Genomic DNA, 24,586 nt, shown 5'->3' on the forward strand with positions numbered 1-24,586 from the left:
TTATGATCAGACTGAGGAAGAAATCGTCCAAATTGCGACCAATCAGAAAGCATCAGAAGAATATGTCTCTGATGACAAAGCACAGAAAAAGATTCCTCACACAGTTGGTTATGAAGTGATCCAAACCGCCCTGGAGTACATCAATCAACAGGAGGATGTGACTTATCCTGAAATTGTTTGTTGCCTATTTTGGAGATGTATTGCCGCAACAAAAGTCTCTCAAGCCAAAAAACAAAAAACCATTACAGACTTTTTTTACCAAAAAATAAATTCTAATGAAGTGTCCTAGAACTTGAATGTCCATAAGTTAAAAGTTTTTTGGTTTTTTTACTTTAAAGTTCCTCAAGAGAAACTTTTTGTTCCTTTGAGTACTCTCTAGATTTGTTTCCTAATTTTGTACAATAGTTAATTTTTTATTCAAAAGTGTAGGTAATAAAATTAAAACTCCTGTTTTTCCTGCTACCAAATAAGGCAGATTTTTCCTGTAACAAACCAAAATATATGAGCTTTGCTATTCAGTATTTAAAACTTCAAGTTTTCAATCATACTTTGGCACCTTTTTGCCACGTCAACACAATTTTTTCTGTTAAAAACATGCAGGCTTGTTCACAACCATATAAATAACATTCTATGTACCCTACACAGTTTTATGATCATATTTCACGGTATTGATGGAATTTGGGGTGTTTCACGTGTAAAAACAGGGGGGAGTACGGTTTATCTGAAATTTTCATTATCCAAACTGGCCGCCGTCCCAATCATTTGAGATAAACGGAAGTTTACAGTATATTAAGCCATCTTCAGGCACCTACTTGAGACAGTGATCACTTCAAACATTTGAGTTGGCAGGTGATGTTTGAAGTGATTGCTGTCTCAAGTAGGGGCCTGAAGATGGAGTAATATATCATCAAAACTTGTAGCCCAATAAAACAGCAGTTTGGAAAGTTAGACAGCTGGAAGGTGTTTGATCTGACATTCTGTAACATCATTTTGTCAAGTCTATATGAAAAAGTACAACTAATCATGAACATGATGTAAAGAAAATAAATTCAAGGATGTACAAATGTCTCCATACTGCTTAGATGAATGAGAGCCATTTCAAAGAGGGTACACAAACAGCAGTTGAGTACAATATTACTTCTTTTGAACCATCTCTCTCTCTCTCTCTCTCTCTCTCTCTCTCTCTCAGTCATGCATGTTAGTTGCGCTATACGAACAACAGACTATTTTCCTGTGTTAAAAAATATGGTTCGGACTGTTGGTATTTGGATTGATTATAACATTTAAACAGTGTTTACGGCCAATATTCTCACAAAATATCTTTTATTTTTTTATGTAATTAAAGCTTAAAAATCATCAAATATCAAGATCTAGTCATGTGATCAAAAACGCTCTGTTATTGGCTCATGCTCTAGTGACGCCACAGATTACGAGTAAGATGAAGCTATAGGTGTGTTATAGGACCTTTAGCCGAATTTACGAAGTTTTTACATACTTTTTCTGCAAACAGTTTATGCAATTACAACTTTTAAGTAACAATAGAATGGAATTTTGTGAATGCTGATAGTGGAGGCCTTGCAAAAGTTGATGCGTTTATGCTCCCCCCCATTTACAGCGGTGATATGTGCAATGATGTACATCTTTTTCCCTGCTCCCTGCATCATCATTAAACTCGCTCAAAACTAAGGAATTGTACAACTTTTCCAAATGAGTCTGTATATTATAACTAGATTTTCAACTCTCAGTCATGAGCTATGATCCATTGTCCTGCTGGTAGATGCCATTGTGTCGAGGAAAAGCAAACTGCATGTATGGGTGGACATGGTACCCAAGGATAGATGAATACTTGTGTTGATCTTTTGTGTTTTCCAGAACAATGAGATCACCCAGGGAATGCCACAAAAATGTTTCCCAAGACGATAATGCTCCTTCCTCCAGCCTAGACTTCTTTTTTTCCTTTTCTTTAAGATATTTCTGTCATTTGACTGTTAATTGTTCATTCACTTTACACAATCATGATTTTGGCTTTACAACCATTCCCAAATGCATGTTGAAATGTTAAAATAAGTCTGACCTTCCTGTGACATGTACTGTCAAAAAAACATATCTCTGATCCTACAGACCTGTAATCATATTATACAGGATATGAGCACAAGTTGAAGATACATAATATGGCTGGTACTGTGCACAGTGCACAGTGAAAAATGTTAACACACAATATGGCATATTTAACAGCCAATATATTCCCGCAAAATTCATTCGTTACTTCTGTTCATCAGCTAACGTTAACACATGTCAAAACATTATTTATATGCTAATGACAGAATTATTACAGTAACAAACAGAACAGAAAACAATAATTATCTCTAATTGTTGTCAATTGTTGTCCACACACCAGAGAAAGGTGCATATGATGAATTCATAGCCTTTTATGAAATGCTTCAGAAAATAATGAAAATAATGAACAGCTGTAACCAAATTAAAAATGTAGTATTATTGAGAGATCTAAATTCAAGAGTAGGACATATACAATGCAGTGGACACATTTAGAGGCATTATTATAAGCAACAACAGACAACTAAAAAGAGCCTCTGACTTGAAAGTAACTAATACTTTCTTTTGGGGAAAATGATACATATAAGTATACCTAGACAGCATAAGGTTACCAATCAGCAATATTTTACATTACAGCAAATAAGAGAATAAAGGTCGCTTAGGAGATCCAAGGGTAAATATCACTTTTACCCAATTATAAGATGAGGCTTTTTTCCAAATTCATCATTTGAAAATACAGGGTCATCTTATATTTGCAGATTAAACTATTGCTGCTGAGGTTTATTGTTTAACAGATTAATATAGGGGTCATCTTACATTTACAGATCAAGCTTTAGCTATTGATGTTTTGTACAAATTTATTTTGAACAATCCCAGAGGGTAGGGCGTATCAAACAATAATAGCATGCAAATAGGCTTGAGATTTCTCGATAAACCGAAGTGCTCAATACAGTATAGACTTTGCTTGAACAATAATGTGACAAGGCATTCAACTTGCAGCACTAGTGTGCGGGATATATGATAAAATATGAACCAGCCATTACAACAATATAATTGCCCCCCTTAAAAATTGACAATTTTGTGAAATGCAGAAGAAAATAACATTAAATTCTATCAAGTTACAAACTTTTGTTATATTTGAACAGGGTTGCAATAAATGTTTCAATAAATGTATGGATACTGTATACATACATTTATGCTGATTTTTAAGTAAAGGTAACATTCAAAGGCTAAAATCTTGTCCTTCAAAAACCATTACTTAATTCTGAATCCAAGTCAATATTTTATTTATGATTTACCAAGTGAATTGCAAATGAGAAATTCTGCCGGTGTACACATTAGAATACTGCAGAAAATCATTACCAGCTTTTAATCAGCTTTAGAACAAGATAATGACATTCAGATGAAACAAGAAGGAAAATTAATCCAGAACAAAATGCCTAACAAACGAAATAAATGGTATTAAACTAATTAATTGCTGTCTCAAGAACAAATTACAGCAGAAAGACCCCTTACATAGGTAGTATGAACAGACATCATCAGATTGTGGGATGAGCAAAAGATCAATTACTGGATGAATAGTGATTGCAGTCTTTTATTTGTGTATCAGTTGCTGTTTGCACACATAATCTGCACCCTTTAAGACATTGCCGTCCATGTTTCACTGCTGTTCAAGCACAACACTATGAAAAGTTGGAGGGGATACAGTGACCATGCTTGGCTGTGAACTAGAAATGCAGGGCAGTGAGTCTTGAACAGGCAGAAATTTCACCATGCAGCCAACCTTGGGAATGTGGACTGTGTACTTTGGATTTTTATGAACAGCTATCATGTTTCAACAGCAGTTTGTCTGAATCCATTGGCAGTTGAAATCAAATTGACTTCAAGATTGGACAAATACTCAAAAATGGCATACATGTCTGCATGAGACACCAAAAACTAGATTGGGGCCAGTGGCGTACTTACATGTTTCGTATAGCAATGTTGTCAACACTCTCCAAGAGATATTGCAACATTCTCACATCAGTATAGAAGTGAAAGCTGCAATGTGTTAAAAAAAAAAAGGGGGAGGGGGTGGGGTGGGGGGCAGTTAGGTTCTCAGGTCCCACAGTAACCACACCACAAACTTAGAAATCATAACATATTTTGAAGAAACAGCCAAATATTTGTAACAACAGAGATATAACTTTCACAGCTGCCTTTTAGGATAACAATGACAACGATTAAAAAATAGTGATACCACAGACAACAAGTTAACTAAACAAAATTGGCAGTGAAGATAGAAATTAATGTACACAATTTCTTTTTGTTTCTTTTATTTCTCTTTGCATTATCAAAACATAGACAGTTAGGCCTAATAAATGGCATAAATTTAGAACAGGTGAAATGTCAACTTTCCAGACAGATTTCTTACATCAAAAAAGTTTGTAATTTTGATTAGTCAGAACAATTACGTTGGAAAATAAATTTTTCTCAAGAAGTCTCTTAAAAATGGAGGGTTGTCTCATATTCATGGTTGTCTTTTAGTCAGGTAAATATGGAAGAAGCTGTGATATCAGTTCTGACCATTACATTTTAGTATTTCAAACAGATATATTACCACTGGAAACACCTCCCAAACCATAACAAACAATGAATAACCGATTCTGCAGACCGTAATTGAGGAGAGGGGCTGGTGTAATTTGTTAATACAAGCCATTGAGAGATGCATGGAAGTATGATTTTCAACACATACTTATGCTGTTTTAAATGGAAACCTGTTATTATTTCTAGCACGTCTGAAAATAGAAAAAAGAACTTAATCAATGTCATTTGTTACATTGTAAAATGTTAATTACATCCAGAGTAATTTGTAATGTAAAGCTGACGCTTGAGTAACTCCTCAGCAGTTCAGTCGCGTGTATCGGACAGAACTGAATTAATTAGGGATGCAAAAAGAACAGTGATGTAACGTAGGTACAGAAGAGACATGTTACGTCCACATGCTAACATTTTTATTAGTCTTTTTCTCTCAAAAATACTTTATGGCACTGATTTGTTAGAAGAAAATGTAAATTAATATTGGAATGTAGTTAAAGTTACAAATTTGTTTTTTGCTTTCAATTACAGAATGTAAAAGAGTGTGTCCTGACATTTCAGGCCAATAAATGTTCAAAGTGGGCTCACATTTCCTGCACACATTTGCTATCTAATGCATAATGAATGTCTTACATGACACAGTACATCTGGCGTAATGTTGCCACAGGCTGCCTCAGTACAATGTTTCATATCCTCTGGGGTTGTAGGCACATTATCGTACACGTTCTCCTTTAACTTACCCCACAGGAAGAAGTCTAAAGGTCTAAGACTAGGAGAATGGGTTGGCCAATTTATGCGTCCACCATGTCCACATTCCAGAATGTGCAGGAGCACTATCATGTTGATACCACATGTGTCTACACATTTCCAGCAGGACATTTTTAGCAATGTTGGTAGATCATTTTGTAGCAACTCAATGTATTTTGCACCTGTTTGGGTGCCTTCAATGAAGCGAGGACCAATGAGATGGTCGCCAATTACTCCACACCATATATTTACATTCCACGGTCACTGTTGTTCTACCTGTCGAACCCAGCAAGGATTGTCCATGGAACAGTAATGCATGTTTCGTAAGTTCACTGCACCGTGAGTTGTGAAACCTGCTTCATCGGAAACAGGTAGAACTGCAACACATTCTCTGTTAATGCCCATTGACAGAAATTACTCCATTATTAAAGTCATCTCCATATAATTGCTGATGCAGCAACACATGATACAGATGAAAGTTGTGATGATGAAGTATGCGCATTACACTACTTTGACTCATTGCACTGCCTCTAGCGATGTCACATGAACTCATGTGTGGGTTCACCACACCAGCAACTAACACACCAACTACACCTGCTTCTCCTGTGATGGGTTTGTTACAGACCTATTTGCGTGTTACGACCATATCTGTTGCATACAATCATTTGTATATGTTTTCAAATGTGCGGCGCGTTGGATGATCTCTGTCCGGGTACCTTTCTGCATACAATCTGCAGGCTGCAGCTGCATTTTGCCTACACTTGCCATAGATGAGCACCATCTCTGCCTTTTTAGAGTTAGAACAAACCATTTTCACAGTTCTTACAACACTGTACACACTATCGAACTTGCGACCTTCTCATGTTTCTACTGTGCGTACTTCTGTTCTTACTTGTGTACAGTACACTATCGCAGACATCCGGTAACACAGTGTACTACAGTTATTCTAATTCAGCAAGTGCTACATGCAGACACTCGTAAACATCGTAGTCTTCGTAAACATACCCCTACAGATCTTGTTTGTTACAACAAGCGACTGAACATCTGAGGTTTCAAGCGTCAACCTTACATTACAAATTACTCCGGATGTACTAAACATTTTAAAATGTAACAACAAACGGCATTGATTAAATATTTGTTTCTATTTTCAGTTGTGCTAAAAATAATAACAGGTTTCCATTTAAAAAAATGTAAGTAGTGTTGAAAATCATTCTTCTGCGCATTTCTCAATGGTTTTTATTAACCAACTCCACTAGTCGCTCTCCTCACTTTTGGTCTGTGGAGTTGGTTATTCAGTGTTTGTTGTGGTTTGGGAGGCGTTTCCAGTGATAATGTTAGGTGACTCACCCTATATGCTAAATGCAAAAGATGAAATATAGCCCAACACCACAACAGAAGGGAGATATCAAGAAAGTTTATTTACTGAAAGAAGAAACTACTAAGTGCCCACACTCATGCAGATTAATAAAAGAACTAAAACATGTACATCCTATGGACTGTATAGAAGAGAAATGGTCAAATGCTGAGAGCTATAAATAACGGCAGCAAATAAATCTATAGGAAACAAAAATACATATCGGGAAAAGCTATGACTTAATATTTGGACACCAGCCATAAAAGCATCAAAGAAACAAGCAGCTTATTAAAAACCAAACAAATCATAATCTTTAGAAATGTACAAAAAACATTCTGAATGACTAATTAAAACAGTTCATGAAGATGCTTGGGAGCGGTACATTTGCAATATAGGAAATGACATTCATGTACCGGTAGGCAAAATAAGAGCTTATAAAGCTCTTAAAGAATTCTTGGCAAGTGAAAAAGCCAAATATTTCAACTAAACAATACAGCAAAACAAGACTGGACAAAACTTATGACATACTGAAAGTATACAAGAACTTGAGAGAAAAACATATCTATGGGAGGAAGCAAAAGGACTATATGATAACATAGGTGAACTGATGGTAGCTATGAAAACCATATAAAATAAGAAGGCATTGAGCAACAATGGAATGATTACATAGTTAATTAAGTATGGAGAAATGCTGCTTCATTTTAGACTATTGCATCCTCTGAATGTGCTTGGAAGCAAAAGAAAAAGCCTCTAAACACGAGAGCCCACATGAGTGCTGCCTATTCTATCGGAATGTCATTGTTTTATTAATATCTGTGTTTATCAGCAATTGTATGTTTAGAAGAATCATTCTCTACCCTTTTACAAGAGCAGTGGATATCTGCATTGCTGGAAGTGAGATATATGGATTAGAATGTATCTAATTATGCCCCCTTCCTCAACCGCCTCCCCCCACAAGTCCAGAGACTAAATAATGCTGCCTACCCAACACCTCTTTAAAAAAAGATTGCTCGATTCTGAAGGCATTGCTGATGTAGTAATCCTGCAAGATGAATGTGGCAGCCAGGTGCAATAATGAGCCTGCAATATTCTGAGATGTCAGTAAAAGCACCTGTGATCTTTTTAATCAGGGGCAAATAAGGAGTAGAATATTGGAGAATAACAGAGCAGAATACTGATGTGCAATGACAGACATGGAAACTGAATCTTCCAATATGGTTAATGATTATAATAGTCAACATTTTTTAACCTGTAGTGGCTTAATACAGGAGGACAAGCCAAGCACCTTTCTCAGCTGCACATCTCCATAAACAGATTGAAGCACAAAGAAGGATTTGTTACACTACATAAGGATATGTCTACATCCAAATCTATACTCTGCTAACCATATTATGGTGTGCTGAGGAGGGCACGTTCTCTAACAAACTCACTGCAGAATTGTATCGGTTTCCCATTCAGTCTAGTCACCTTTCCTCTGTTGGACATACTGTAATAAATTATACCTCCCAGACAATGACATGTCTCTTTTGTTTTACTTTCAAAAACGCAACTGTTTCCATTAGTTTTATGTTTTTATATACCATTCTCACCTTTATTTTTCTCAAGATGTATGCTATATTATCCACTAGGCTCTCACTTGAACAATTTTCTCTCTACTGACATCTCATTTTCAGTTCTCTTGAAATAAATGAAAAGTGGAGAAGCAAATCTAATTTGTCTTCTACTGGTGGAAGTTGAGTGAATACAAAGTGAGGTGCACTCACATATTTGTAACAGTTTTGATGAAATAAAAATGTTGAGTGTAAAGTTACTGTGGTGTGCACTACATTAATTTTTTTTAAATTTTATTTTACACATCTAGTTCTGCAGGACCAAACTGAGGAGCAAATCTCCAAGGTCATGGAATGTGTCAGTAAATGAAATTGCAACATAAAAGTAATAACAGATAAAATAAAATGTTTATGGACCCAAAAAAGACAAGCCATAAGTTTATGTAAATGCAATCAACAATACAACACAGGAATCAGCTTAATTTTTCAAGGAACTCCTCAAGAAAATAGGAGTGGCCCCTGAGGAACCTCTTCAGTTTCAATTTGAAAGCATATGGATTACTGCTAAGATTTTTGAATTATTCTGGTAGCTTATTGAAAAAGGATGCAGCAGTATACTGCACAGCTTCCTGCACAAGAGTCAAGGAAGTGCAATACAGGTGAAGATTGGATTTCTGCCTAGTATTAAATAAGTGAAAGCTGCTAATTCTTCGTAATAAGCCAATATTGTCCCTTGTTCCTAATAAAACAATGCCACAAGTGTGAGAATAAAATGGACGAAACATATAACACAAAATGGAAAGAAAGGAAAAGTGACAAGAGTGAAGGGAAGGCAACGAACACTAAAAGGAATAAAAGAGGACAAGAAAACAACAGAGAGACACTAGAAACAGAAGAGAGTAAAACATGAAACCACATTAGAGTGGCTGGCCAACCATGAGAATAAAAAGGGAAAGCCAGCCACTCTGCAACACATTAAAACCTCCACCCTAAAAGAACTAGGGTGGAGGACACAGAGGGACAAAGGACATACACTAAAAACTACATAGAAGTATAAAACCCACTCTCACGGATAAAACGGAAAACTAAAATGGCTGTGGAGGCATTGTCGCCCAACACCGAAGGCAGGGTGCTGGGAAAGTTAAAAGTCTGCCACAGAGCGGCTAAAAGTGGGCAGTCCAGCAAGAGATGGACGACTGTCATTTGGGAACCACAGCGACACTGAGGCGGGTCCTCGCGACGGAGTAGGTAACCATGCGTTAGTCACGTATGTCCAATGCAGAGCCAGCAGAGGACAACTGATTCCCTGCGAGAGGCTTGCATGGAAGACTTCCACACATTCATAGTCTCCTTAATGTCACGCAGTTTGTTATGCCATTCCGTCTCCCAAAGCCAGAAAACCCAGTGATGTAAGGTAGAAAACAGGTCAGCTTCGGAGATGCCTATCTCCAGAGGCGGTTTCCCCATCGCCTGTTTGGCCAGTTGTCGGCAAGTTCATTGCCGGGGATTCCGACCTGTCCTGGGGTCCACACAAACACCACGGAATGGCAGGTCTGTTCCAGGGCATTGATGGACTCTTGAATGGACACTGCCAGAGGGTGCCGAGGGTAGCACTGGTCGATAGCCTGTATGCTGCTCAATGAGTCAGTGCACAGGAGAAATGACTCACCAAGGCATGAGCGGATCTACTCAAGAGCACGAGATATGGCCGCCAGCTCTGCAGTGAAAACACTGCAGCCAACTGGTAATAAGTGCTGCTCAATATGTCCTCCATGAACATATGCGAAGCGTACATGACCATCAGCCATTGAGCCATCGGTGTAAACCACTTCAGAGCCCCAGAACATGTCAAGAATCGAGAGGAAGTGACACCGGAGAGCGGTGGGGTTAATAGGAGTCCTTAGGGCCAAGCAAAAGGTCCATATGAAGCTGCAGCTGAGGCGTATACCTTGGAGGCATACGTGAATGGACCGCAAGTAGAGGTGGTAAAGGGAAGGACTCCAGAGAAGGGGTCGCACGCGAACCGCAATCGTTAGCCCTGATCTGGGCCGCCGATGCGGGAGATCGACTGCCGCGGGTGGGAAAAGGAGACGGTAATTCGGATGCTCAGGGGAACTATGAAAGTGTGATGTGTAACTGGCGAGCAGTTGCGCACGTCTGATCTGCAGTGGAGGGACACCAGCCTCCACCAGTACGCTGGTCACCGGACTCGTCCTAAAATCTCCTATCACTAATCGAACCCCACAGTGGTGCACAGGGTCGACTAAATGCAATGCTGAAGCTGCTGCCGAACCATAAACCAGACTCCCACAGTCAATTCGGGATTGGACAAGGGCTCTGTAGAGCTGCAGCAGCATACAGCGATCTGCAGCCCAATTGGTGTTGCTCAGGCAACGGAGGGCATTCAGGTGCTGTCAGCACTTCTGCTTAAGCTGATGAAGATGAGGGAGCCAAGTCAATCGAGCGTCGAAGTCCAGTCCTAGGAACTGAAATGTCTCCACTACAGTGAGTGGATTGTCATTAAGATAAAGTTTGGGTTCCAGATGAATGGTACGACACTGACAGAAGTGCATGACACACACCTTTGCGGCTGAAAACTGGAAGCCGTGGGCTAGAGCCCATGACTGCACCTAGTGGATGGCACCTTGGAGGCGCCGCTCAGCAACAATAGTACTGGAGCAGCAGTACGAAATGCAGAAGTCATCTGCATACAGAGAAGGTGAGACAGAGGGCCCGACAGCTGCTGCTAGACCATCAATGGCCACTAAAAATAGAGAGACACTCAACACAGAGCCCTGTTGGACTCCATTCTCCTGGGTATGGATGGAACTATGGGAGTCATCAACTTGGACACAGAAAGTATGGAGTGACAGGAAGTTTTGGATAAAAATCAGGCAAGGATATGGTGTTGCTAAGTCATGTCCTATGCTTTACATAAGTCAAAAAGACAGCAATCAGGTGTTGCTGTCTGGAAAAGACTGTTCAGGTGGCAGACTCAATGGACACAAGATTATCAGTGGTAGAGCAACCCTGTAGGAAGCCGCCCTTGCGTGGAGCCAGCAAGCCACGTGACTCCAGGACCTGACCCAACCAAACCGCCGGCATACCATACGTTCCAGCAGCTTACAAAGAATGTTGGTGAGGCTGATGGGCCGATAGCTATCCACACCAAGTGGGTTTTTACCAGGTTTGAGCGCCCGAATGATGGTGCTCTCCCGCCATTGCGATGGAAAGACGCCATCGCACCAGATCCAGTAGAAGATGAAGAGAAGATGTCGCTTGTAGTCAGATGAGAGATATTTAATCATCTGGCTGTGGATGCGATCAAGCCCAGGAGCGATGTGCACTGAGGAGCTCTCACTCTGTAAATGGAGCGTTATAGGGCTCACTGCAGTGTGTAGTGAATGAGAGGACGTTCCCTTCCAGCTGCCGTTTGAGTGTGCAAAAGGGTGGGGGGTAATTCTCCGATGCAGAGGCTCGAGCAAAGTGCTCAGCTAAGTGCTTGGCAATCGCGTTTGCGTCGGTACATAACTCGCCATTTATGGTAACACCGGGGACAGCTGGTGGGGCCTGGTACCCAAAAAGATGTTTGATCTTTGTCCAGACATGGGAAGGTGACGTGTGGCACCCAATGGTGGAGATGTATCTGTCCCAGCACTCCTTCTTCCATTGTTTGATACGGTAGCGAGCACGGGCACATAGCCATTTAAAGGCTATGAGGTGCTCCAGGGAAGGGTGCCGCCGCTTATGCCACTGTAGAGGTCGCCGACGCTCATTAATTACTTCAGCGACTTCTGGTGACCACCAACGGACTGCCTTAAACCTCGGGCGCCCTAAAGAGTGAGGGATCACGTTTTCTGCCACAGAAAAAATTGCGCTAGTCACCTGCTCAACCATCATATCAATGTTACCATGTGGGGGAGATTCAGCAGTGACAGCAGAGGTGAAAATTCCCCAGTCCGCTTGTTCAAAGCCCATCTGGGCAGGCATCCATGTGCCTGACACTGGGGCAGTGACAAGAAGATTGGGAAGCGGTCACTACCACTCAGGTCATCATGTGCTCTCCAGTGGACAGATGGGAGAAGTCCTGGGCTGAAAATTGATAAATGAATGGCCGAGTAACTACCATGAGCCACACTGTCAGTCTGTCCAGGGTCTTGTACTCTATGATTTTCCTTTCTTTCTGTAGAATCCTGCAGTCAGGCGAGCAAGGCGAATGGTGCTCTCCGCAGTTGACACAGATGGGAGGCGGGTCACATCGAGTATTGGGATGTGACGGGCGTCCACAATCTCGGCATGTGACACTGGAAGTACAGTGGGAAGACATATGGCCGAACTTCCAGCACTTAAAGTACCGCATCAGGGGAGGGATATAGGGCTTTACATCACAATGGTAGACCATCACCTTGACCTTCTCGGGCAATGTATCAACCTCAAAGGCCAAGATGAAGGCACCAGCGGCAACCTGATTATCCTTCGAACCCCGATGGACATGCCGACGAAATGTACACCTTGCCGCTCTAAACTGGCATGCAGCTCATCGTCAGACTGCAAATAAAGTCTCTGTGAAATACACTCCTGGAAATTGAAATAAGAACACCGTGAATTCATTGTCCCAGGAAGGGGAAACTTTATTGACACATTCCTGGGGTCAGATACATCACATGATCACACTGACAGAACCACACGCACATAGACACAGGCAACAGAGCATGCACAATGTCGGCACTAGTACAGTGTATATCCACCTTTCGCAGCAATGCAGGCTGCTATTCTCCCATGGAGACGATCGTAGAGATGCTGGATGTAGTCCTGACGAACGCCTTGCCATGCCATTTCCACCTGGCGCCTCAGTTGGACCAGCGTTCGTGCTGGACGTGCAGACCGCGTGAGACGACGCTTCATCCAGTCCCAAACATGCTCAATGGGGGACAGATCCGGAGATCTTGCTGGCCAGGGTAGTTGACTTACACCTTCTAGAGCGCGTTGGGTGGCACGGAATACATGCGGACGTGCATTGTCCTGTCGGAACAGCAAGTTCCCTTGCCGGTCTAGGAATGGTAGAACGATGGGTTCGATGACGGTTTGGATGTACCGTGCACTATTCAGTGTCCCCTCGATGATCACCAGTGGTGTACGGCCAGTGTAGGAGATCGCTCCCCACACCATGATGCCGGGTGTTGGCCCTGTGTGCCTCGGTCGTATGCAGTCCTGATTGTGGCGCTAACCTGCACGGCACCAAACACGCATATGACCATCATTGGCACCAAGGCAGAAGCGACTCTCATCGCTGAAGACGACACGTCTCCATTCGTCCCTCCATTCACGCCTGTTGCGACACCACTGGAGGCGGGCTGCACGATGTTGGGGCGTGAGCGGAAGATGGCCTAACGGTGTGCGGGACCGTAGCCCAGCTTCATGGAGACGGTTGCGAATGGTCCTCGCCGATACCCCAGGAGCAACAGTGTCCCTAATTTGCTGGGAAGTGGCGGTGCGGTCCCCTACGGCACTGCGTAGGATCCTACGGTCTTGGCGTGCATCCGTGCGTCGCTGCGGTCCGGTCCCAGGTCGACGGGCACGTGCACCTCCCGCCGACCACTGGCGACAACATCGATGTACTGTGGAGACCTCACGCCCCACGTGTTGAGCAATTCGGCGGTACGTCCACCCGGCCTCCCGCATGCCCACTATACGCCCTCGCTCAAAGTCCGTCAACTGCACATACGGTTCACATCCACGCTGTCGCGGCATGCTACCAGTGTTAAAGACTGCGATGGAGCTCCGTATGCCACGGCAAACTGGCTGACACTGACGGCGGCGGTGCACAAATGCTGCGCAGCTAGCGCCATTCGACGGCCAACACCGCGGTTCCTGGTGTGTCCGCTGTGCCGTGCATGTGATCATTGCTTGTACAGCCCTCTCGCAGTGTCCGGAGCAAGTATGATGGATCTGACACACCGGTGTCAATGTGTTCTTTTTTCCATTTCCAGGAGTGTATGATACCCTGGACCATATTTAAGCTCTTATGGGGCGTGATGGTTACAAAAACATCCCCCAGTTTGTCACAAGCAAGTAACTCCTGTGACTGGGCAGAGGATGCTGTTTTGATCAAGACTGACCCAGATCTCATTCTGGACAAGCCCTCCACCTTCTTGAACTTGTCTTCTAAATGCTCAACAAAAAACTGAGGCTTCATTATCATGAAAGATTTCCAGTCATCTCTCTAACATACAAAGTACCGGGGTGAATAAGATCTGCTGCCATCCTTAGCCTCCCATGATGTGGCCAGGGAGGGGTATGATTTGGGGTAGTACTTCTGTGCACTGAATTGAGCTCGTGATCACTTAGAGACTGCTGGTGTTTCACCACCAGCAAGAGATGATGGACTATGCTTCATTGTGTGTCATCTGCCCTGAAGCTACCCACTCCGACCAGCCCCCCCCCCCCACCCCCGCCCCCCAACGGCACTACCCAGCCACATCGAAGGCCACCTGGCAGGATGGCCATTGCCGGGAGTCCCGATGCCCCAGGGGGATGGGCATCTACCCCTTGGCATACGCGGGGAGTGGCATACGGTGCAAGCATCAGCAGAGTGATACCTGTGTGGACAGGGGGTTACAACCAACAGGATACATGGCGGCCCCACCACAACAGACTGGCTACTGAGCCAGATATCAGGTGCAAAGAAGTCCAGTGTCATCGTCGACGCTGAAATTGACACTGCACAGTGCATGGTGGAAAACGCACCCAGGAAGGTGTCCTCACCCAAGATATGGAGAATGGGCAGGACTGCAATGCGACGACGAGAAAGTGGGCTAAAGATCTCAATGCATGATGGACACAATGCACCTTGTATTCCCTTCCCCAACTGGCTCATTCTTCGGGAAAATTTTGAAGAATGGAGGTCAAACCCTACGGGGGACCATCACATAAAGGCCGAAACGTGTGAAACTCCTTTTAGTCGCCTCATACAACACGCAGGAATACCTCGGATCTATTCTACCCCCAGACCTGAAGGGGGGGATTAGCGAATGAAAATAGGCAAAGCGGACTACTTTCAGTGTCGAACTCACTTACTTCAGATACTGTTTGAATAGTAAAAATGGCAGCAATAAGTCTTTGAACAAGATCCTGAACGTGTGCTTTCCACAACAGTTTACTATCTGTCCGAACACATAGAAATTTAAACTGTTCCATTTTACTAATCATATACCCATTCTGTGAAATTAAAACATCATGTTTTGTTGAATTGTGTGTTAGATAATAAAAAAAACCTTAGTCTTACTGTGATTTAGCATTAGTTTATTTTTTACTAGCCATGAACTTTTGTCATGAACTGCACTATTTGAAAAAGTGACCTGTAATACTAAGCGGCATATCATTTATATAAATAAGGCAGAGAAGTGGCCCCAGCACAGATCCCTGAGGCTCTCCCCATTTAACCGTGCCCCACTTGTACCCCACATCATAGCCATACTCTGCACTGTGGATAATGACCTTTTGTTGTATGTTGTTAAAGTAAGAGGTGAACCAATTGTGAGATACTCCTCGTATTCCATAACTGCCCAACTTCTGGGACAATATTTTGTGATCAACACTATCAAATGCCTTAGTTAAATCAAAAAAGATGCGTAGTGTTCAAATCTTTTGTTTAATCAATCCAGTACCTCACAGAGAAAAGAGCATATAGTATTTTCAGTTGTTAAACCACTTCTGAAACCAAACTGTGCATTTCATAGCAAATTATGTGAAATAAAATGATCAATTATCCTTACATACACAGCTTTTTCAATAACTTTAGCAAACACTGTTGGCACAGAAATATGTCTAAAATTGTCTAAATTATCCCTTTCTTCCTTTTTTACTGAGTACTTTAATTACTCAGGAAACTGACCATTCTTAAAGGAAAAATTACAAATATGGCTAAGTACAGGGCTAACAAGTGCGACACAGTATTTTAATGTTCTGCTAGGTAAATCTCCCTGTTGTCAGTATCACAGAGGTGTATTTAAGACATCAGTCTCAAAAAGGCATTTTCCAAGACAGTTATACGATTTTCCTGTAGAATCTATATTTTTATTTAATTCACCAGAAATTCTCAGAAAGTGATTGTTAAATACTGTACACATATCTGACTTATCACTAACAGAAATATTTTCACTACAAACTGATCTTATATTGTCAGCCGTGTGCCGCTGACCAGACACTTCCTTCACAACTGACCATATGGTTTTAATTTTACCATGTGAATTAGCTATTCTATTTGCATGCCACATATTCTTTGTCTTCCTAATAAAACTTTTAAGCACCTTACAATACTGTTTGTAATGGACTACTGTAGCTCGATTGAGACAACTTCTAACATTTTGATATAATTCCCACTTTGTTCTACATGATACCCTCATCCCACCAGGCAGGTACCCAGGCTGCCTTTTACTGCTAGTACCCTGCTTAGAAAGTTCTAAAGGAAAGCAACTTTCAAAGAGCATGACAAAATGTGTTCAGAAATCATAATATTTGTCATCTCTGTTATCGCCACTATAAACATCCTGCCACTCTTGTGCCTTAACGAGGTTTAAAATACTCTCTACTGCAGTTGGATTAGCTTTTCTACATAGTTTGTAATTATATGCAATGTCTGACTGAGTACAAAAACCTTTTAGTGTTAAAATTTATGCATCATGGTCTGAAATGCCATTCTCCCTTTTACTAAAAGAATTCCCATCCAGTAATGAAGAATCAATAAAAATATTGTCTGTGGATATGCTACTGTTCCCCTGTACCTTGGTTGGAAAAAATACAATCTGCATTAGATCATATGAATTTAGGAGGTCTTCCAACATCTTTTTCTTGCACAATCACATACAAAATTAATATTGAGGTCACCACATATAACTAATTTTTGGTTCTTCCTGTAAAGTGAACCAAGAACCCTCTATAGCTGAGCAGAAATGCTCCGAAGTCAGAGAGAGGGATCCTATAAACAACAACAATTAGACATTTGTTGTTGTTGTTGTGGTCTTCAGTCCTGAGACTGGTTTGATGCAGCTCTCCATGCCACTCTATCCTGTGCAAGCTTCTTCATCTCCCAGTACCTACTGCAGCCTACATCCTTCTGAATCTGCTTAGTGTACTCATCTCTTGGTCTCCCTCTACAATTTTTACCCTCCACGCTGCCCTCCAATGCTAAATTTGTGATCCCTTGATGCCTCAGAATATGTCCTACCAAATGGTCCCTTCTTCTAGTCAAGTTGTGCCACAAATTTCTCTTCTCCCCAATTCTATTCAATACCTCCTCATTAGTAATGTGATCTACCCATCTAATCTTCAGCATTCTTCTGTAGCACCACTTTTCAAAAGCTTCTATTCTCTTCTTGTCTAAACTATTTATCGTCCATGTTTCACTTCAATACATGGCTACACTCCATACAAACACTTTCAGAAACGACTTCCTGGCATTTAAATCTATACTCGATGTTAACAAATTTCTCTTCTTCAGAAACGCTTTCCTTGCCATTGCCAATCTACATTTTATATCCTCTCTACTTCAACCATCATCATTTTGCTGTTGTTGATGTTCATCTTATATCCTCCTTTCAAGACACTGTCCATTCCATTCAACTGCTCTTGCAAGTCCTTTGCTGTCTCTGACAGAATTACAATGTCATCGGCGTACTTCAAAGTTTTTATTTCTTCTCCATGGATTTTAATGCCTACTCTGCACCATATCTTAAACCTCACTGCGTTCAATATTATTGTGTTCTTAAACTTGCTCAATAACTTTTTTCATTTTTCTTGCCTCTTCAAGGACACACCCAGCTCCAGAAAAAGTTTTGATTTGTCCTTTTGTGCAATGTGTCAGATATGATGAGTTTCTGTGTGTGAACAGTTATGTGAAACATCAGAATATGTTGTAATAGTGCAATAAAGTAATTCTTTCATATCTTGTTTTAAGGACAATAACAGTTTTTGCACATTCTTGCTTCAAGTATATTGAATTTCACCTAGTCTAAAAATTTTGCCACTGAGTCCAAGCATTTATCTAATATTACTGGAATGACCAAAGGCAGGAGGAGAAACAGTGATTAGTAAGACTGGTTATTGTCCTGGAATTCAAACTGACCTATCAAGAAGTCAAGAAAGAGTAACTTCATAGCTACTGATGTATAGAAGGTAAGCTTGTTGATGTGCATTTCAAAGAGTAATGTATGCAACAGTAGGTTGGCGTCTATTGAGAAAATGAAATTAATGGATATCAGTCTTTAGATCTCCCACTCTTGTAAGGTTATTGTGGTCTATTAGCTGACAATGTTAATCAGCTGAGAGATGAATGCAACTAAGTAATTATAATATATTGATGAGAGCATTCAACTTTCTAACATGTGCATGCACGCACTTGCGCGCGCGCGCACACACACACACACACACACACACACACACACACACACACACACACACACACACTTATAATTATACATGTTACTTTTAAACTCAAGAGAAATAAAAATAAATTGATAGAAAAGTCAATGGCAAATAATAGTTACATGTAGCTGATGATTCATTTATGAAAACAATTATAGAATTACATTCATGTAAAACACATTAAAATTCATCAGTACCATTTACAGGAATATGTGGAATCACACTAGTCACAGACATAAAAATAATTTCATGAGCACTAAAATCAAAGTTGTTGTTAATAACTTCCTACAACTTCCTTTTTGTTGCGCTGTAAAAAGTAAACAGCTAGAACATCAAAATTCAAATATTGAAACTATTTGTTGCCAACATCAGAACAATTACCCCCCCCCCCCCCCCCCATATGATCTTCTACATAAGACTTCTGTAATATACTTTTTACATCCTGCAACCCCTAATCACATTATCTACTCTATGACTCTTACTTTTAAGACTGGCTCTAATTCCAACCTGTCCCATGAATTCTGCCAATACCAAATATGACAATTCCACCCACATCACACTTTGTCAAAGAAAGGCCCTTTATAGCATGAATGTGATCTACTAATACAGCTGTAAGTTTTGGTGACCATTTCATAATCTCCAAGGAGCCAGTCAGAATTACAACCTTGTGCAAACTGTATTATTGAACCCAATATCAATTTGCTAGGCATGTTGTGGAAGATAACAATGGAGGTTTCAGAGCCTGTGTCACTGTGTGTATCATGTGTACACCACTGCCTCTACACTCCAGATATTACAACAGACTCATCTAGATGCTCTGCCCACTTCCTACATATCTCAGCTTAATTTAGCAAGGTTTCTCCATTCTTGGTATATGAGAATAAATAAATAAATAAATAAATAAAAGAGAACTGAAGAATGAACTTTGGCTAGGATTTCAAATGTTCTAGAACTTCTAATTGCTTCAACTTATGCCGAATAAAAAAAACTAATGAAAATGTTAAGTAAAACTTATTTAATTACTCACATAGCTGAACAAGAGCATGCATTGGTCCAACACCACCTAACAAACTTGGAAGCTGGTTCTTCTTTATGTCTTGCAACCATTCTGATAAAACAAATGCCAGCAGCTTGTCAAATCCAAGCAGTCTTCACATCACATGTCAAACAAGGAAAAGAGAGAGCATAGTTTATGATAAAGGGTATGCTGATAAATAAATTTAAATTAAATATTCCTCACGAGAAGTTGTGCTTACCCATGTCTGTAAGATATCCTTTTCAATCGCAGTTCTGAAGAATTAAGCTGGCCTAATCCCATCAGAAGTCCCGCAAGAGGGCCATGTGTCATGTCAACATGTTTCCCATGGTAATCAAGACGAATGGGGACTTCTGGTGTGAATGTAAAACTCCTATAATGAAAAATATGTTTAAGTGCATAGAAATTTAATGATGTCATAGAAAGCACACTGACGTATCACAACATGAGATATGAATCAACAGGTAGGTTGAGTTAAACTTTCATGTCTGATTTTTACTTGCAGCATAGAGATGTTATTTACCACTGTGGCAGTCAGCTACAGGGAGTAGTACATTCTTATTACAGCAAAGGATTGCTTCTTCCACAACTACTAAACAAATAAAAAACAGAACTGTCATAGAGCATGCTCCATCAGCAGAAGTATTAAAATTAAGAAAATAGAGACAATTGTGGGAAAAGTGATGAATACCAAAACATGGCAAAGACCTGAGGCAACTCACCATACCATGTAACTGCATAAAGGAACCATTCATTTATAGTTATTTAGAGAAGTCAAGCAAAACCTACATCTGGATGGCCAAATGCAGATTTGAACCATCCTCCTCGTAAATATGAGCCCAGTGTGGTAACCACTGCACCACCTTGCTCAGTCCAAGACCCTGATCCCCGTGTCACACAATGCTTCACCACAGCAGTGTGTGGTGGTTACTGAAGCTTTCAGAGAGCTTACAGTTGCAGGGAACTATTGGTACTCTCTAGTTCCCAGCCCCAAACCCCAGTTCAGGAACAATGGGTCTGCCAAACCCATACTCAGCCAGAAGACTGAACTTTCGTGCGTGCTTGATGTTTGGGAAAACAGAGGAGGCACGTGTGGCTTATCTGAATTTTGTCATGGCAAGAACTACCTGCTATCCCCTTTCCCTAACCCTCCCAAAAATGAACAGAAAATGTGCTAGTAATGGACCAAACAGAATTTTTAACTTAGGTCAATTAAGTAAAATTTTTGTTCCCAACAAAAATTAACAAAATTAACAGTGAAAGAAGATTTGAATGGAATGAAAATAGTGACTGATAGGACAGCTTTTCAACGTGAGTGATGGTCTGTTCTCTCAATAACTATTTAGTGCAGCTGTAGTTCGACAGAGCCATTTAACAAGAAAATAATAAAACAGCTTACCGGAAGAATATTGGTGGAGGTGGGGGCCTGTTATCTATAGCAAAGCTGGGATTTACAGAGACCACTTTCTCTGACAGATATCTTCCTGGTTCATCTTCAAGTTGTATAAGTGGGGCCTGAGGCTCTGGCTTTGGCTCAGCACTGCTACCTTCAACATTCACAGTCATCACAGGTGCCTGGTGTGTCGGAGTGCTGTGTCTGGGTGTATGCCCCTGACTTCCATCATCTGCCAAGTATGAAAACAAACGAGTCATTATACAGTGATGTACTATAGTTTAACCATAAAGTAATAAGTGTGAAGAAAAATATTTTGTAGAGCTTCAGACCATACTGTTTACAGCAGAATTTCTTGCAAAGTAGTCTGCTTAAAAGCTGAAGCAAAACTATTTTGTAGTAACATTAATTTTCATTTTCTCATGAGAAATTCTTGAAAGGGGCAAAAAAAAGACATTACAGCATGCCACTCAATATTAAGATCACATATGACTTCACTACACCTAAATGAAGTACAATTTGTCCTGTTTCATCAATTTACTCTTATTTGAAATTGCATGATTGATATCAACTAATCAGATGTATACATTTGTTCTAAATTATATTAAAATAAAAAATTCATACCCACTTATGACTTTTCATGAAGCAATCATGATGATAAACTTATAATAAGACAGTTGCTGTAGTCGCTGTATGTGGTGCACTGAATATCTAATGCTATTTATTCACAAGTATGAAAGTATTGAGAAAGTGAAGTGTTTTGTAATGTTCAAAAAGGTGCACAAACCGAATAAACAATTTCTTAGACCTTTTAGATCTGGCATTAAAATTTACATTTTGGTAACAATGTACAGTGACGATCAGCAAAAATTATCAACACATCATAACGTCAAAAAACAATTAAGACACTAAAGATGCTATTAATGGGGTCCAGTGTAATGATGAACAACACATTTCTGACAATGAGAGAAATTATTGACTAGAATGAGATCAGCATGGAATCTGCAGATATATTTTTACCAAAGGAAATCAATGATAGCAGGATTTTACACAATCTCTTCAACTGAAAAAATGTATTTTCAACACTTGTGAAGTTGACCAACAGAATCAGCACATTGGATGAAATCTGAAAGACTCAAAGGGATGTAGTGTATTACTGCACACAGTAGTGCAACTGTAAAGCTTTTCAGGATACAATAAGAGCCAAAACAGAATAGGAGTATTTCTATTACTACACAACAGCTGTGAGAGAAATGTTGGCTGGAGACAAGATCAGGGCAAGCCCATGGGCTAGCCTTAGGCAGGTAACAGACAACACAGAGAGTGTTGCTTAGAAATGTGATACAGAAGGAAGTTAAAGAAAATTACAAAATAACAAAGCATGCTCTCATGAACAGCTATGTTGCAACTCTGCTGTAGCTTGTGCGAACAGAGAGCAGGATAAATTCTTTACAACAGCAGCAAAATCTCAGACTGTTGCTGCTAAAGGGAAGTTAATAAGAAGTGGTGGTGCCAGATTTTTGTTCTACACCCAGTTGTGAAATCTCAATTAGGTGTAAAGCCTCTAGTCATTAAATTTGTAAAATCAAGCTTGAAGATGAGGTTATTGTAAATCCAGCTCAAATTTTGGAATGCTTCAATGAATTCTTCATTAATGTAGTTAAGTCAGATGTCAATGTTGCAGATGATAACAACAAAGTAGTCCCTTCAGACAAGATCAGACCTCTGAATGCCTCACAAGATTTAAAACACTGTCAGCAACAGAAGTAAAAAATATTATATTAACACTGAAAAACCCAAACTCTGCAGGTTGGGGTGGGATACTCACAAAAGTTACCAAATTTATGCATAAAATAATAGGACACCCACTGTCTAAAATAATAATCTTTTGAACATGGTTGTTTTCTAGAGATGCTAAAGTATGCCAAGGTAAAACCACGTTTCAAAAAAAGGGTCAAAATTATCATCCCATATCTGTTCTTCAAGTCCTGTCAAAAGTATTTGAAAAAGCAGCTACCATACAGAGTCAAAATTTTATTGAACAATATGGGATTATTTTGAAAAATCAATTTGGCTTTCAGCGTGGAAAAAGCACTATAGATGCAATTAAAAGTATGTTGACAAGGTTAGCACATTATTAGACAATAAAACTTAAGTTTCAGGATCTTTTGTGACCTCACAATAGCCTATGACACAGTAAATCATGCACTTATAATTTATAAACTTGACAGGTATGGAATTAGGGGTGGTGTTCTACACTGGCTTAATTCATACCTGTGCAGTAGGAAACAAAGAGTACTTTTCTCTACAAATGCAGCAAATTATTCTTCCAAATGCAAGACATTAGCACAAGGTGTCCCTCAAGGTTCTATCCTGGGGCTTATTTTGTTTTTATTATACATTAATGATCTATCAATCAATATAAATGCCCCATCAGTTTCATTTGCAGGTGACACAACTGTATTAATTGAGGAGCATGAGCCAGAAACTATCCCTGTCTGCATCATCAATAGAATGTTGTTTAGAAACATGGTTTCATCTCAGTCTTAATCTTGAACATCCCCAAAACCCATGTGATCCAGTTCAGAACAAAACAGTCAACATCCCACGATATTAAAATAAACCATAAAAATCAAAATCCAGAAGAAGTGGATTCTCAAAAATTTTAGAATTAAATCTACACATGAATTTCAATTGGAACAAACATGTGGAATATCTAGTAAACAAACTATGCAGCTTTGCATTTGCACTTCCTTTCACCTTTTAAACAATCATTTCAGCTAGTTCTAATAACTTTCGCTTTATTTCCATTTCCGTTTTTCCCACATCACTGATAATTTTTAGCCGCTTCCCCCAGGTTTTAACGTCATTATTTCTTCACCAGACAATTGTTAGCCTCATTTTCATAATCTGCCACCACAAAACCACTCCTTTTAATATATTACACGCAGTTTTTTCGAAATTTTCCAGAATTTCTCTGTCCTTTAACGTGTTTTGGCGGCAACACAACCACCTAACCTTTGTGCACATCGTTGTCTACCAACCCAAGTCCAGCATAGCCCAGCTGTAACCAACACCTTTTCGCCTTTTTTCACACCAGATCTCCAGTTACTTTCCAGTTCACCTTTATCTCTCCCCATATATATTTTTATTTTCATTTTCATTTCAGCCTCATGTTACACTTTCCACCTTCTAATACCATGTCACCCTCACAACACCCCCACAACGACCCCATTAAGTTTTATTTACATTCCCTCCACAAAAATGCCTTCGCCCTAGCCAGATTACGCTCCCATATTCTATTTTCTCAGGCTTGTCTGACATTTGGCATTACTCCCAAAGGCCTCACACTTAAAGTTCCCATCTCTGGCTGCAACCCTTCCTTCCATCAGTCCCTACACCAGTTCCAAACTGAACAATCCATTGCTCTCACCCACCTAATCCTTCACCTA

General features: G+C 40.3%; 1 protein-coding gene across 1 annotated transcript in view; it reads right to left on the reverse strand.

The window, feature by feature from the left end:
* Positions 1-24,586, reverse strand: part of LOC126482334 (autophagy-related protein 2 homolog A) — a 485,244-nt gene that overhangs the window by 72,752 nt on the left and 387,906 nt on the right. The window contains exons 31-33 of the mRNA XM_050106397.1: positions 21,141-21,366; positions 19,962-20,114; positions 19,733-19,854 (exon numbers count right to left, since the gene is read on the reverse strand). Coding sequence (XP_049962354.1) covers positions 19,733-19,854; positions 19,962-20,114; positions 21,141-21,366 — 501 coding nt within the window. The remainder of the gene's footprint in view (positions 1-19,732; positions 19,855-19,961; positions 20,115-21,140; positions 21,367-24,586) is intronic.

This window comes from Schistocerca serialis, chromosome 5 (genome assembly GCF_023864345.2).
Source record: "Schistocerca serialis cubense isolate TAMUIC-IGC-003099 chromosome 5, iqSchSeri2.2, whole genome shotgun sequence".
In the NCBI taxonomy this organism is placed as follows: domain Eukaryota; kingdom Metazoa; phylum Arthropoda; class Insecta; order Orthoptera; family Acrididae; genus Schistocerca; species Schistocerca serialis.